Genomic DNA, 16,389 nt, shown 5'->3' with positions numbered 1-16,389 from the left:
CATTTTAGCCGCTTGTATTCGCGATCTCGTTCTTTCGGTCACTACCCAAAGCTCGTGACCATAGATGAGGGTAGGAACGTAGATCGACCGGTAAATCAAGAGCTTCGCTTTTTGACTCAGCTCTCTCTTCACCACGACAGACTGGTACAGTGCCTGCTTCACTGCAGACGCTGCACCAATACGCCTGTCGATCTCCCGCCCCATTTTTCCCTCATTCGTTAACAAGACCCCGAGATACTTAAACTCCTGCACTTGGGGCAGGACATCTTGGACATCTTGTTTGAGAGTCCTGTTGGATTTAAGAAATTAAAGGCTTTAACTGAGCTGCCCAAAAATAGTATTTTAAGACAGGAAGACTAAGACCCCCTTCTGTCTTACTTCTTTGTAGTGTTTTATATCTTATGCGAGGACGCTTGTTTTGCCATATGAATTTTGATATCATTTTGTCCAATTCAACAAATGTAGATTTTGGTATTCCAATTGGTAACATCTGGAACAAAAACAATAATCTGGGTAACAGATTCATATGAATGGTTTCAATACAACCAAGGAGGGACAAAGGCAATGCTAACCACTGCTCTAGGTCCTTTTTAATTATATCCAGTGTTTTCCTAAAGTTAACGTGATACAAATCATTTAATGAAGGAGGAATATTGATACCTAGATATTTAATGCCCTCCCTAGGCCACCTAAACCTGCTTTGTTGTTTAACCCCGAGTGGGATAATGAAGCCTAGGCGTAAATTCAGACTGGAAGACTGCGTCAAGCACCTCTATCTCAGCCCATCAGCATCAGACCGCGCCTCCATCTCAGCCCATCAGCATCCGACCGTGCCTCCAGCTTATCCAATCAGCGAGCAAGCCTTCATTTAAAAGGACCTTCATCATGGCCTCATCCGTTCACCGGCCAAACTTCAGCCCATCTCCACCCCCAGTTTCACAGCTCCCTCAAGCTTCCTTCCCCTCTTCAACCTCCACCACCAGTGTCCGGCCCAGGGAAGACACCTCTAATGCTCAACCTGGACTTCTCGTCGAAGCGCATTGCTTTTGTCGGCACTCGTGTCTTCAGCCGTGGTCCGAGTGCCAAATATCTTATGTCATTCATGTCAAATAAAACCATTTAATTGCAGCTTCTCTTTGCCGTGAGTCTCTCTAGGTTGAATTGCTATTGACATCCATTGCCTCCGTCTTATCAATATTTATTTTATAGCCCGAAAAATGACCATAAACAGAAATCGTTTCCCTCGGACGTGGTAGTGATGATGTAAGATCAGACAGATACATGAGCACATCATCTGCATATAGAGATATTTTATGTTCCTCTGTACCAGTCAGAATCCCTTTAATTTCATCATTGTCCCTAACAAGTTGGGCCAATGGCTCGATACTAATTGCAAACAAAAGAGGTGACAAAGGACACCCTTGCCTGTATCCCCGCTCCTGTTTGAAACTTGCCGACCTGAAGCCATTAACTCTTACAGCCACTTGTGGGGATGAATATAATGTGTGTATCCAATCTATGAATTTGGGCCCAAATTTAAACTCTTTAAGGTTTGGATAAAGTATTTCCATGACACGTGATCAAAAGCCTTTTGGGCATCTAAAGATATTACAGCCGTCATAGCTTTATTTACTTTTTGATGTGACATAATATTTAAAAAGCAACGCAGATTATTTCCGTAATGCCTCCCGACAATAAATTCAGTTTGATCTGGATGTATGATTTGATTTATTATGACATTTAATCATCTCGCCAAGATACCAGTTAGGATGCGTACGTCCCCATTAAGCATCGATAATGGTCTATATGAGCCACAATCAGTGGGATCCTTACCTTCTTTATGTAATACAACTATTGTAGCATCAGACCAGGATAGTGCCATTGTTTTGGTTTCCAAGGCAAAGCGATATGCTTCCAACAAAATGGGAGTAACGATGTCTATGAAACACTTATAAAATTAATTTATGAAACCATTGGGGCCTGGACACTTATTATTTTTAAGGGATAAGACAACATTTTTAATTTCTTCTTCTTGAATTGATTGGCTTGTCTAATTGTTTAGCTACAGTATCGGGTAGTTCTGAAATATTTATATTTTGCAAATAGTGTGCTATTTTAGTCTCGTCACTGCATGTGTCAGTGTCCCTGTATAAGACCTTGTAATATTCTGCAAATGTTTCATCTATTTCTTTTGGTTTCAGGATGGATTTATTGCCCATTTTTAGCTTTTGAACTACATTTGAGTGAGGTCTTTTGTTTTTTAAGTCGGAAGGCCAAAAGTCTGCTCGCTCTATTTCAGTTTTCATAACACTGCTGCTTGGCAAAACGAAGGTTACCTTCAATCTTAACTGATAGTAATTCTTGGAGCTCTCTGCGTGTTGTATTCAAATCATTCAGGATCCTGGGTGCCCTTGTCTTTTTATGTTTAAGGTCCAGATCCCGAATTCTATCTTCTAAATATTTCTGTTTGGCTGCCTCTTGCCTTTTTTTGCTGTCGCATAGGAGATGATGCTGCCTCTTAAATAGGCCTTTGCACAGTCCCACAGCATGATAGTAGATGTTTTAGGGGTATTGTTTATGTCTAAATAGTTTTTGAGGTCTGATTTAACAAAATCAACAAATTCCTTATCTTTAAGAAGAGAGGTATTAAGCCTCCATTGATTAAACGATGGTGCCAAGCCTATGTTCCACTGGAGAGTAACAGGTGCGTGGTCAGAGATTGTAACAGTGGCAGCTGGCCAATAGAGGGTGTTAGGGCGCCGCCCCACCACTCACATTATCTTGAATAAGACGTAAAAAAAATAAATACAAATTAAATAGTACATTAAAAATATTTCGAAATATATAAATATATATTTTTAGTTGTATAAGATAAATATTTTATAGTTAATGATAAGTAAAGTTGTTTCGTTTTTTGACGTTGTCTTATTGGTGATGTATTTCCGCCCCGGGGCGCAAAATCTTTGTCCATAGACTCTCGTTAAAAGTTGTACATGCGCAGTAGCTCCTCTTCAGTACAAGAGATAGGACCGTTCAGGGCACACCTCTCCTGCGCCCAAAGCTGCTGAATGCAGCTGTGTTTACATTTCACCGCCTCCTGCCGCCGGAGCGTGGGACTCCCGCCACGGGCTGACGTCACATCCGTCTGTCATAAAGTTCGCCTGATTGAAAAATCGAGCCGCGAGTGAGCTGCCTTTTATTTAAAGACAGCAATAAGTTCATTACATGACTAAGTTACATGCAAAATGTAATAAATAAGTTCATAGTTAATAATTAGTTTAAGAAAATTTATGCTAAAAACTGTTAGAATGTTTGGTTTTGAATTCTAATCGGAGTGAGACATCCGATCTTCGTTATATTGTACGTGCAGAATACGTGACGTAGTGAGTGATCTTACCACAAAACAAGCTTTGATGTAGTTTCTCCGGTAAAGTTTTGAAAAATAAGGGAGAAAACAGGTCTTATAAACGCTAAATGTGTCCTACAGGCTTGTGCCTTGAGAGACCTCCGTCTTTGTAAGTATTGGTGTGTTCAGGAAGCACTTGTGCATATGTGCATTTATATGTACCTGATAATGTTGCTTTTGTTGTTTTAATTCATGTAAATACTGGTGTGATACCTTAGTATATGTTTTGGTCCAAAACATATACTAAGGTATCACATAATAGACATATACCAAAACCTTTGGTAGAGCCCCCCTTAGAGAAAACTCCACCAGCCACCACTGGATTGTAATGGGTAATGGGTTGTAATAAGCAATATTGTGATATCCTCAATTCTGTTTAACTCAGTCTTAACAGTAAAAAAGTAATCTGTTCGTGAGTAAGATGAATGTCGGTTTAAGTAAAATGTAAAATTTCTTTCCTTTGGGAATTTTGATCGCCATATGTCCACTAATCCAGCTTCTACAGACATTTTAGACATGGGGGTAATTTGACATTACGCAATTAAAATCCCCCCCCCCATAATCAGTAGGCCGGAGCTGTACTCTACAATCCTATTGAAAATTGATTTAATGAACCAAGGTGTATCTTCATTAGGAGCATATACATCTATGAAAGATACTGCTGTTCCATCTATTATCCCATTAACCAATATAAATCTACCCTCCTTGTCCTTATATACTAATGTTTCAGTAAAGTTAATTTGCCTATGTATTAATATAGCAACACCTCTTTTCCTACCAGAACAGTGCAACGAATAGTAAACTTTATCAGCCCAAGACTTTAATTTAATTTTGTATGTTCCACATCTGATAGGTGTGTTTCTTGTAACAGTGCTACTTGTCATTTTGATTGTCTTTAGACAATTAGTTACCATTGTATCTTGTACCTATCTGTAATTTTGTTCTGTAATTTTTTTTCATTATCATGTTCTGTAACTTTGTCTGTAATTTTGTTCTTGTGTTGTAAAGCACTTTGAGTTGCCTTGTGCTAAAAAGTGCTATATAAATAAATGTACCTACCTACCTACCTGAGTTGCAATAATACTTTTTTCCTTTTGATTGGATTATGTAAGCCCCTCACATTATAACTTGTTACAGTTAGTGTACTCATACCTGATTTTATTTTACTATTGTGTTGGGGGCAGAGGCGGCCATACCAAATATTACCAAAAATACCAAACATTTGAGTAAGATGGGTGCTGAACACCAAGACACCAAGTACACCAAGGAAATTGAGGCTCCTGCAGGATAGCAAAGGTACATGTACATTAACCACAACGTAAAATCTGCAAAAAATATTGGTACAACCTAATTATGACTACTTATGACTTAATGATTTAACAAGTACATAGGTGACAGTGTTACGCAGCTTTCAAATGTACTAGTTTAGAAAAGTAACATTGCCAGACATACTCACAGTTAGCATTCAAGCAATTAGCGACACAATATATCAGAGATGAGAGCCGCTGACCCTAATAATGCCATATTAGCATTTGCGGCTTCGCTTACGTTTCAGTTCCAGTTATTGCAGCGGGGATAGTCTTCCTTATGTAGTCCATGGCCTTCGCGGGATCCCAAAACTCCTTACTGTGCTCTTTGTATGTGATTTTGAGTCTTGCTGGATAAATTAATCTGAAGCGCACGTTGCTCCGTCCCCGTAAAGCTTTCCGTACGTCAGAGAAGGCTGCTCGCGCCTTGGCCACATTGGTGGTATAATCCGGGAAGATAGCGATTCTTTTACCCTTGTAGGTCAGCGGGGCTTTGTCTCTAGCTCTCCTCAGTATGTCAGCGACTTCTCCATCATAGTGCAGCTTGGCGATGATCACACGGGGTCTTTCCCCGTCTCCCGGTTTCGTCAAAGCAGCTGTTCGGTGTGAACGATCAATTTTTACATCCTGGTCCATCTGGGGCACTTCTTTGATAATTTTTGAAACCTCTTTGGGGTTAGTGGAGTTCGGCTGTTCCTCAACGCCGACTATATGGATATTTCCATGCCTCATCCTCCCCTCCATGTCCTTACACTTGTCCCGTAGTTTAACCAGCTCGCTCTGAAGTTCAGTAACGGTAGTCTGCAGTGTGTTTACCTCATCAGATTATGTAGACAGTCCACCTTTCACATCTTCAATGTCCGTTTCAATTGAGGTGATTTCTGCACGGATGGCGGTGGTGTTGTTAGCTATTTCGGCTCTCACTGCGTTAATGTCAGCTCTGAGAGTGGTGAACTCTTTAGGCAGCGCACTCCTCATTTCCTCCCTTATAATTTTGGAGATTTCCCCTCATAAAGAGGTTAGGATATTGGCTCTCAGCTCCTCACTCATACCAGGGCTATTGGGTTGTGGGTTTTCTGGGATACGCTGCCTCGTGGATCTGGTGTTAGCCGTTAGCTTAGCTGTGTTACCGTCGTACTTGAATTTACGAAGTTTATCCGCCATTTATCAAAAAACGTCCACTGGGGCCGGATTCTTTAAAGTCCAAAACTTTTGTTAATCTGATTTAGGACACAATTAGTGAGAAGTTGTGGTTTATAAAACGAAAATGTTAATAGGCCTGCAGGAGCTCTGAAATATCCGTCTTTACTCCATCTTGCTCACCAGCACCTTTTATACAGTTTTAACATTCCCTCACCTAAAACGTGTTTAATTACAAGGTGGATTCAATTTATAATTGGGAAAAAAAATCCAAAATTTTATAAACATTTACAATTAAAAATAAAAATCAGCAAAAGTGTTTCAGTTCAACAAAACTTTCAGTTTTTTAATAAGGCGCTTAAAAATCAGATTGCATGTCATTCATAAATAAAAGAAACCCTTTTTTTGTAAATTAAAGGTTTTATGCATTATCTCTCCACAATATATCAAAATTTTATCATAACTGCAGTATCAGTGAGCGTAATATTAATATTGAAAAGGTCTGCTTGGACTACAAAAAATCATAGGCCATTACATTTCAAGTACAATGCATTCATGTTGTGCATGCTAATAATTTAACTTATAATAGTTCAACCTAATAGACTCCCACTGGCCCTGATGCTCACACCTGGTTTGTATGAGAGTGATAACAGAAGAGAAAGTGAGGAGTGAGGAAAATGTGGGTTTTTGATGTCGTCATTGTAATATTAAACAATACTGTCACTCATTGCAGGTTTTTCTGTTACAGTATCATGCAGCTCTACTATGCACATGCAGTATATATTTCAGAGGACAAAAAAACCTTCCATTTGTAAAAAAAAAGTTGTTTAAAGTTTACTGTTTAAAATTACAGTAAATAGAGTAAAACTATTAGATCTACATTTTATTTAATTCACAGATGAAGATGGTGATAATGATGCAGCCTTGTTTATCTGTTGTTTTGATGACAGTAGGGGTGTGTGAATCGATTCAAATTCAGATATTATTAATACCAACATTAGTATTGTATCAGATTGATACAGTTTATTGATACAAACAGACTATGCACGGAATCATCAATAAAATTACAGTAATAAATATTTTGTTTTCTAACAAAAACAAACACCAAGAAGACAGTAAATTCAACTTTTTGTAAAAAATTTAATTCTAAAACTATTTTTCTCCATTTTGACTGAATTAGTTTTAGCAAAAACAGTGATTACAGTAATTTTTTTTTTTTTAATTTGCCTAAAATCTGTTCTGGGTTCTAATATGCAAATAATCAACTTATTAACAGTGGAAGGCAAAAATCAGTCATAATTGCTATGAAAATTATTTTAGATTCAGCATAATGTTAAAGGGGACCTATAATGCTACCTTGAACAAGTCAGGATAGGTCTGTAGGCTATACAAAACATGTTCACTACATTTAATACACTAAATCATTCTCATATATTGAGATTTCACCTGATCACTTCTGCCTGTTGTGAGTTCATTTCAGAATGAGCGGTTTTAGGGCTATGTCACTATTATGCAAAGAAGCTGCTGTTGGCCATGCCCACCCAACTCAGTGTCCCATCTCAAAACCTAAAATCTTACTGACTTGTTTTTTCAACTTTTCTTCTCTTTTATATATATATAGTTCTCATGTTAGTTTAAACAAACCTGTTGTGACTTTAACAGAGGCGTGTTTCTGGGACAGGTGAGCTGTTCAAACTACAACTTTCATTGGCAATATCACGGGGACATTGCCATCAAAAATAAAATGAAGCCACGCAGCTCTTTTCTCTGTAACTGGGAGAACCTGCACATGTTCTATATTGCAGCCGACAGCCGACTTACTGTGAACATTTCTCAGTGCATGTCCTGTCAGTCTGACAAAACCTACTGAAAGATTTTTCTCCCATATCACACTTATTGTTTAGACAGTTCTGCCATAAACTTAAAGCTTGGTGTTAAATGTGGTAGATTGTGAAAGCCTGCTGCAAAGCTCTATAAAGGTCTTTCCTTACTCCATAAAAAGTCATGAAGTCTGCTCTCGTTCTTATGGTTGTGTGGCAAAAATTGCGTCATTTTTATTTGCATAGCAGCTTCGTCCTCTACGTCCTGATACAAGGCCCGGCCGGGCCAAACTTTTTCCTCACAGGGGTTTGCATCAAGTATTGTGTGATTGGTCAGAAGTTGTTGTGGGTGTGTTTATGCGGAAAAGCATGTGAGGTTCAGTGGAGTCAATTGGCTTCTACTGCTCTGCTGAGAGGCAGCTGGTCGAGGCTGTTAGAAAATACATCCGTCTTCCTGGGAGTTCTGATCTAAAAGTTTCGTGGAATATGAAAGGTGTGTGTAAAAACAAATGTCTCGCAATCACGTGACCGTGAACCGACTTCTTGACTTCTTATGGAGTATGCTGGGGTCGTCAGTATGTGCCCCCTCCCCCTTGAATGTCTCACAGAGGCTGCAGCGCTTGATTTAGGGGTCAAAGCAAAAAGGGAGCATGTTCACAAGGCAGAATGTGGCAAAAAAATTTTGTCACTTACACTGTTTTTGTGATTGTTTGGAGCTAAAATAAAAAATGCAATTGATTGCACAGCCCTAATGATAAGAGAATAATTTTGTGTTATAGAGAAAGAAAGAAGTAGTATTTGCGTAGTAGATGGCACTTCCTCCTGTTTATTTTTGAGTTTGTTGTAATTAATAGCATTATAGCAGTTAATAGGTCAAGTAGAAGGAGAAAAAGAAAGTAATTTGAATATTTTCAATAAATACATACTCAAGTGTGAATGCCAGTGAATCTGTAATAAGAACTTCTGTAGCCCCTCATTGGAAAACAAAGCTGACATGTAGACTACATAAAAAAATACTTCTAGCTTATAAAGAAGTCATGAGCGTTTGATAGATTTTAGGATCTAAAATTTCTTGCTTGCAGTTTCTGTGTTGAGGTGAATGGGTCGTCCACCCTCAGTATTCACATCATGACTGCTCTGATCATGCTGATGTTGTGGTGACACATTTGTTCCTTTGTTGTACTTTTAATACATTCCCTGTCGTCTTTGTGTAATCAAAAAATACTTTCCTACAATCAAAGCTGATTTCTGATCAAATTACATTTTGTAGTTGTTTATCAAAAACAGACACATATTGAGAAGTTTGTATGTTGTCCCTGTGGATGTGCAGGTTTTCTCTGGGACTCCTGTTTATCTTTCACAATCCAAACATTTGCACTTTAAGTTGATTGAAAATTCTAATTTGGTCTTAAATGTGAGTTTGTGCATGGTTGGTTGTTTGTGTGTTGGGTATATCAGAAAGAGCTCACCAATTGTGTTACCCTTCCACTTCACATTTTTGTCATTCTGTCAGGGACTGAGAGACAAAGGTGTGTGGTTACCATGGTGACCATAATAAGCTACTGGCAGCAGCTTTAACAGCTTTAATGCTTCTTATACAGTTCATACATCAAAATGTAGGCATTTTGTCAGCTTAAATATGACAAAAGTAATTGAAAATGGGATTTTTACGAGAAGGTCGATGTTTGTTGGGATTCATTTGCTCCTTCAAAAAATCTTCAAAATTTTTGTAGTTTAGACATTTATTTTGTCTTTTTTCAAGTTGTTCCTCTGGTAGTACATTGTGTTGCTTTGACAGCTGCTCTGTGAGGTTTGACAAGATTATAAACATATTGTTAAAAAAAGCAGTTCATTTTTTTTTTCTGAAAGAGAAATATTCCTAGCCTATAGTAAAATAGGACTCATTTTTTGTTTTTTTTCAGACGCTGGACGGCTTCATTTTTGTGGTTGCTCCAGATGGGAAGATCATGTACATATCAGAAACAGCCTCAGTGCACTTGGGTCTGTCACAGGTGGGTTTGACAAGCCTAATGAGGTATTGAATGGTTCTGTTCTGACCCAGTTCTGAACTGAATGTTCACTTCAACAGGTAGAATTGACGGGAAACAGCATTTATGAATATATTCATCCAGCTGACCATGATGAGATGACAGCCGTCCTCACAGCACATCAGCCTTATCACTCACACTATGTAAAAGGTAATCAGCAGATGAAGACTTTATGCCACAGACACACCGCACAGCATAAATAACATCACCGTTTTTACATGTTTTTACAGAATATGAGATGGAGCGCTCCTTCTTCCTGAGAATGAAATGTGTCCTCGCTAAAAGAAATGCTGGTCTCACCTGTGGAGGCTACAAGGTGCTTCATTCACACTGCTAAACTCATTTTAACAAGAATGTTCTTAATGTTATTAACTAATAATCTGGAGGAACAACTCATATGAAATCTACTGAACTCAAAAAAATAATATAGAACTAATAACAAATTTCAATCGCCCAACAGTCAATCTTTTGTAGTTTAATTTTAATTCATCCATAGAATTGTGAATTATTTGACACAACACATGTAAACAAACGCCATTCCTTTTTTTCTATTAAAGTGATTCCTGTCCTGGACCATGGGCCTCATGTACAAAAACTTGTGTGGATTATCAACTGAAACATGACATATGCTTAAATCAAGAAAAAGGCATACGCATAAACAAATCCAAATATATGAAACAATGCATACACATACATCCAAGCACATTTCCTTTTTACATCCTGATAAACGTGGAACTGAGAGCATATGAGATACCTCCCCTGACACGCCTCCACTTAAATATGCAAATATGCCCTGCATGAGTGATTTTCCTCCAAAAATCATGTCTACATGTGAAAAAAATAACAACATCAGTTACTGCAACTCTTTGTTCGCTTGCCTTAACAAAGCCTTCTTGGATCATCTGCAGGTTGTTCAGAATGTTATTCTCAAGGCTTCTGACCAAATCATCAAAGTATTCAAATGTTAGATAGTTATTTCAGTTGGACTTGCTTTCCATCAATTTTAAAGTTCATTTTAAGATTCTGGTTTTGACTTTTAGATCTCTACATGGTCAAGCACTAGTGTACATTGTAGAACTTTTGCATCCACACATCCCCAGCAGGTCCCTGAGGTTGAGTAAACAGAACAATGCAATGTTGTCAATGCAATGCACAAGGCTGAAAACAAAAGGAGAAAAAGCTTTTGGAGCAAAAAGCTTTTTGGCCCACAGACTGGAAATTTCTTCCTTTGAGCTTGAGATCTCTTGACTAACTGGTGTCTTTTAAAAATCAGCTTAAACTCTTTTTTTAAACTTGCTTTTTAAACCAAATTTTAATTGTTGTTCAGTCACAAGCTAATTTTAATTATTTTTAAGGCTTTTGTTTTGTTGTGAAGCACTTTGTGACCTTTATCTTGAAGGTCCTATAAAAGTGCAACAACCTCTGGCAAAAAAGATCATCTATCTTGGAAGATATTCTTTAAATTGTTGTTGTTGTTTTTTTTTTATCACAATTGTGACACATTTTTCTAAATGTCAACCTTTTTGTAATAAGAAACAATAAAACAGTCGCTTCTTTTTAGATCAAGTACAAGAAAAATTTGTAAAATCAATATGATTTGCACTTCTAGAACAAACACCTGTTTCAGATCAAATCTGCTAATTAGTCTTCAGTTTAAAAAAGAGCTCACATCTTGGAGAGCTGTTGCACAAAGCAGATTGACATGAATCACAGCTCCAACCCAAGAGAGTTGAGAGAGCCAGTTGAAACAAAGGAGAGGATTAGGAAAGTTCTTCAAGAAGGTAGATCATCACAGAATGTTGCAGAAGATGATTGTTGTCCCAGTCAGCTGGACAAAGTACAAACAAAAAATAAAGTTGTAAAAGGGAAGTATACTAGTAGACCAAAGAAGACAAAGAATCAAGATAGAAAACTTAAAGCAGTATGTCTTGAAAACAAAAAATGCACAACAAAATAAATGAGAATCAAGTGGGCAGAAACTGGAGTCAATGTCTGTGACCGACCTGTGAGAAGTCGCCTAAAAGAAAAGAAAAATGGTCAATGAAAAGACTGCAATCTTAGTAGTAGTAGTAGTAGTTGTATTAATAATAAAATAAGGCTAAAGCCATCGTTGGGTAAGGTATTTTTTGCACACTTTGACCATGATTTCATATCCACTCATGTATACATACATGAGATGTAGATGTATTAGTTCAGTTCCTCGTGTGTCTCTAGTGTATATAATTATTGTCACATTATTACCAGTTTCCCAGCACACCCTCTAAGTCAGGGGTAGGCAACCCTGGTCTTGGAGAGCCACTATCCTGCATGTTTTACTTGTTTCCCTTCTCCAACACACCTGATTCAGTGGTTAAATTACCTCTTCATGTTCTACAGAAGACTGTTTGACACATTGATTCAAATGAGATGTGTTAGAGCAGAGAAACAAGTAAAACATGCAGGATAGTAGCTCTTCAGGACCAGGGTTGCCTACCCCTGCTCTAGGTTTTGCTAAACAGACCAATAACTATATAAAAAAGCCTTCACCAGCTATAAAGTTCATGTGGGGCTTCTCACATTTCCACAGTCAATTCATCCTCGATACATCTGCAGTTTTGCATGAAAAATGGTGTGTGCCACATTTTTGTGAATCTACACCCTTTGTACATGAGGCCCCTGGGCTGGAGGTGGTCCATTAATCACAGCCTGAGTTGTACATCACCATGTCCATTATGGCCTTTTTCATTAAACATTTGATCCCAGGGTTGTTGTGCAAGCTTGAAAAGTACTGAAATATGCAGAATTTATTATTAGTACTTTGCAGTTCTAGATAAGATTTTTCATACTTTATTCTTTCTTTCATTTTCTAAAAGATAAAATCTAAATTTCTGAAAATAAATTGTTTTGACAAATAAAAATATTTTCTTTAGATTAAAATTATATAAAAGCTGAACAATGTTACAGTATTAGTTCTCATTGTAAAACACGTTTTGAATAAAGGTAAGTTTAAATATGTGCTATATAAATGTAGACCATATGTTGCACAGACTCAGCATAGGTTAGTCCTTCCTTAAAAAAAACATCCCTCCCACATTTATTTTTAAATAAAAGATAGTTTTACAAAATGATGTTTCAAAACTGCCCAGGAGGCTGGGGCTCAGCCAGGGCAAGCCCAAAAGAGACAGGAGGTCACCTCCCTGTGGACCCTTTACCTGTGAACATGACCGTTGAGGTTGGCTACCATGCAAATAAGGCCAAAGCTTAAGTGTGAGGTTAAGCAATACCCATATTTTATAGTTGGGCTCACCTCCACACACAGCTTGTGCTCTAGAACAAAACTCCTGAAGGGGATAGACTCCTTCCTACTCTGAAGTTGCCTAGCGAGAGAGGCAACTGATGGATGTGGAGAGTTCACCCAAGTGAACAAGAGGGTCGCCTGTCTGCAGCTTCAAGCCTCAAGCTGCAGACAGGAAAATTTAGACTGTTGGTTGTGCTTATGCTTTGAACACCAGTTCAGATTACACAAACATCCTGGAGTCTCTGGATGGTGTCCTGACGAGGCGCCATCTTGGGATTCTGTTGTTCTCTTGGGTAACTTCATTGTCCATGTAGGCATTGACAGAATCATCTGAAGGGGAGTGATTGGGAGAAACAGTCTACCTGATCTAAACCCAAGCAGTGTTTTGTTATTCATCTTATGAGCTAGGGATGGGCTGTCCACAATGAACACAATGTTTGAGCATAGGGTGGTCTATAAGAGTACTTGGTACCAGGCCACCTTATGCCAACTTCACCTTTGTAATGGTATCATTAAACCTGGCCATGTGTCTTGGACACTTGTGTAAAGAGAGGGGTAGAGCTGTCAATTGCTCATCGCATGGTGGTTAGTTTAATCCGGTGGCAGTGGAGATTGCCAGACAGAACTATTTGTAGACCCAAACAAATAGTGAGGGTGATTGAGGAACATATGTTGGAGCCCCCTGTCTGAGAGGTCTTTAACTCATACCTTCGGGAGAGTTTTTCACATGTTCCATGGGAGCTCGGCAACATGGAATCCAAATGGACCATGTTCAGGGCCTCTATTGCAGATGTTGTTTTCAGCAGCTGCACCCTGAAACTCATTAATGTTGCAGTGGCAAATGAAAAACATGCTGGTGGAAACCAGAAGTGATGTAGTCTGTTAAGCTAAAGAAGGGTGTCTTTAGTGCTTGGCTCTCCCAGAGGACTCTTCAAGCAGCTGACCAGTACAGGATGGCCAAAAGAACTGTGGCTTCTTTTTGTGGATGCAAAAACTTGAGCATGGGAGGAATTCAGCGAGACTATAGATGAGGATGTTCTGACAAACCGTTTGGCGACTCCAAAAGGGAAAGGGTGCCGTGTTCCAGGCTGTGCTTGGCTTGGGTGTGGAACTCCTGATCTGAATTAGAAATACTGTAAGAGGGTGGAGGGAGTGTTTTGAGAATCTTATTAATCTGGTCACCATGTCCACCTTTGAGGGGGCAGAGTCTGAAGTTCATTACTATGGTAGAGGTTGCTTAAGTAGTTGTTAAGCTGAGATAAAACTTGTAGGGTGGCAGATCAGGTTGGTAGTTTGAATTTTTGAAAAAGGAGGCTGTAGTGTGTGTGTCCCAACAATTGAAGCATCCCTCTTTTCAGCCTCTCCAGGAAGGTTTTCCAGAATGTTGTAAGGAAGACTCTGACTGATTGTTAAACCTTGAATTCAGGAGGAGAAATTTGTCCTGGCCATGGAACAGTGGATCAGATCTTTACACTTGCTTACACAGTTTGAATCTTCTTCAAAACAACCATCCATCAATCTTCTACTGTTTATTCCTGGTAGGGTTGAGAGGGAATAGGTCCAGGAGGAAAACCCTGACATTCCTCTACCCAGCAACACTCTCCAGCTCCTCCTGGGGGTCCCAAGATGTTCCCAGGCAAGAGAGAGGACATATAATCCCTCTAGTAAATTCTGTGCATGCCCTGGGGTCTCCTCTTAGTAGGACATACCCGGAAAACCTCTAAAGGGAGAGATCCTAATGCCTGAACTACCTCAGCTGACTCATTTTGATGTGGAGGAGCAGCGGCTCTACTCCGAGCTTCCCCGGATGACAGTCCTTCACCTTATCTCGGAAGCTAATCCCAGCCACCCCATGGCTCATTTCAGCCATTTGTAACTGGGATCTCGTTCTTTAGGTCAGAAAACCATACCTCATGTCCGTAGGTGAGGGCTGGAATGTAGATGGACCTGTAAATCAAGAGCTTTGCCTTTCAATTCACCACTTTCTTCACTACTACAAACTGAAGCAACATCCTTGATTCATGACCCAGATACTTAAATTCCTCCACTTAAAGCAGAGACTCAACAAACCAGCAGGGACTATTCACCTTTTTTTGGTTTAAAACATAGTCTCGGACTTAGAGGACAATACTTTTATTCCAGCTGCTTGATGCTGAAAGTCATGGTTTGAAGACACCAACAGAACCACAACAACTGCAAATAGCAGAGATGAGACCCTGCGATTCCCACATCAGACACCATCTTCATTACAACTTCACCTTGAGTTTGTCATGAAAGGTGGTGATGACGGAGGCGAACCCAGAACGCAGACTAATACTTGAAAGGAAACTAATTTATTAAACTAATGACAAAACGAAAACAAAAGCTGTCGAGGCAGCAAACTATTAAGATAAAAACTAAATCAAAAACTACAGGAAACAAATACCAACCGAAATAGGAACAAGAAACAGGAATGGGCAGGACAGAAACTAACAACATCAAACAATGAACCAGCGGAGTGTGGAAGGCAATGACCGGGTTTTAAAGACTGAGGATAATTAGGTAAATGGAGACAGGTGACGTGATTACAAAGTGGGGACAGGTGTAGGTGTGGCAGGGAGACAAAGAGAGAGAGACTGAGGAGGAGCAAATGAAACATGAAACAAGAGACAAGACAGAAACCAAACAAACCAACAAACTAAAAATAAAACAAAACCATAACACAGAAAAAACTCAAACCACCTGTTCCTGCTTATGAACACTACAAACAGAATCGTAAACATGGGACAGCCCTGGCAGTCTCCAACCTGCACTGAGATCAAGCTCAAATTTGTGCCGAAGATGCAAACACAGCTCTTCCTTTGTTTATACAGGGATCGACTAGCTCTTAAAAATGACCACAACACCCCATACTCCCACAACACCCCCCACAGAATGATGGAAAATATTCCCACCACCATGCTTCACTGTCAGAATGGTCCTCTCAGCTGGATGAGAAGTGGTAGATTTGCCTCAGACATAATGTTGTTCTTGATGTTTGGTCTCATCCGACCACAGCACCTTCCAAACAATCTGTCTTTTTAATATTGTTAATCATTATCTTTTTCCTGCCACTCTTCTATGAAGCTCAGCTCTGTGCAGCTTCTAGTGGTCCTATAAACAGATATCCCATCTCTGCAGAAGATCTGCCCAGCTCCATCAGGGTTATTTTTGACCTCCTGGATTTTTCTTTGATTAATGGCCTCCTCACCCGCTCTGTGAGTTTTGTTGGATTACCCTCTCTTGGCAGGTTTGCTGTGGCGGCATCTTCTTTCCATTTCCTAATTATGGATTTATTTTTTGTAACCCAACCATGATCTGTAATTCTCCAGAACATTGTCTTTGATTTGTGCAGAGAGTTCTTTGGTCTCCG

The 16,389-nt window shown here is 39.2% G+C and overlaps 1 protein-coding gene across 1 annotated transcript in view; it reads left to right on the top strand.

Annotated features, from left to right (window-relative positions):
• sim1a (SIM bHLH transcription factor 1a) overlaps positions 1-16,389 on the top strand; it is a 69,141-nt gene that overhangs the window by 19,042 nt on the left and 33,710 nt on the right. Inside the window, exons 4-6 of the mRNA XM_037980371.1 lie at positions 9,596-9,685; positions 9,763-9,871; positions 9,952-10,037. Of these exons, the coding sequence (XP_037836299.1) occupies positions 9,596-9,685; positions 9,763-9,871; positions 9,952-10,037 (285 nt within the window). The remainder of the gene's footprint in view (positions 1-9,595; positions 9,686-9,762; positions 9,872-9,951; positions 10,038-16,389) is intronic.

Source organism: Kryptolebias marmoratus, linkage group LG16 (assembly GCF_001649575.2).
Source record: "Kryptolebias marmoratus isolate JLee-2015 linkage group LG16, ASM164957v2, whole genome shotgun sequence".
NCBI lineage: Eukaryota > Metazoa > Chordata > Actinopteri > Cyprinodontiformes > Rivulidae > Kryptolebias > Kryptolebias marmoratus.
This window is presented reverse-complemented; position numbering and strand designations above follow the sequence as displayed.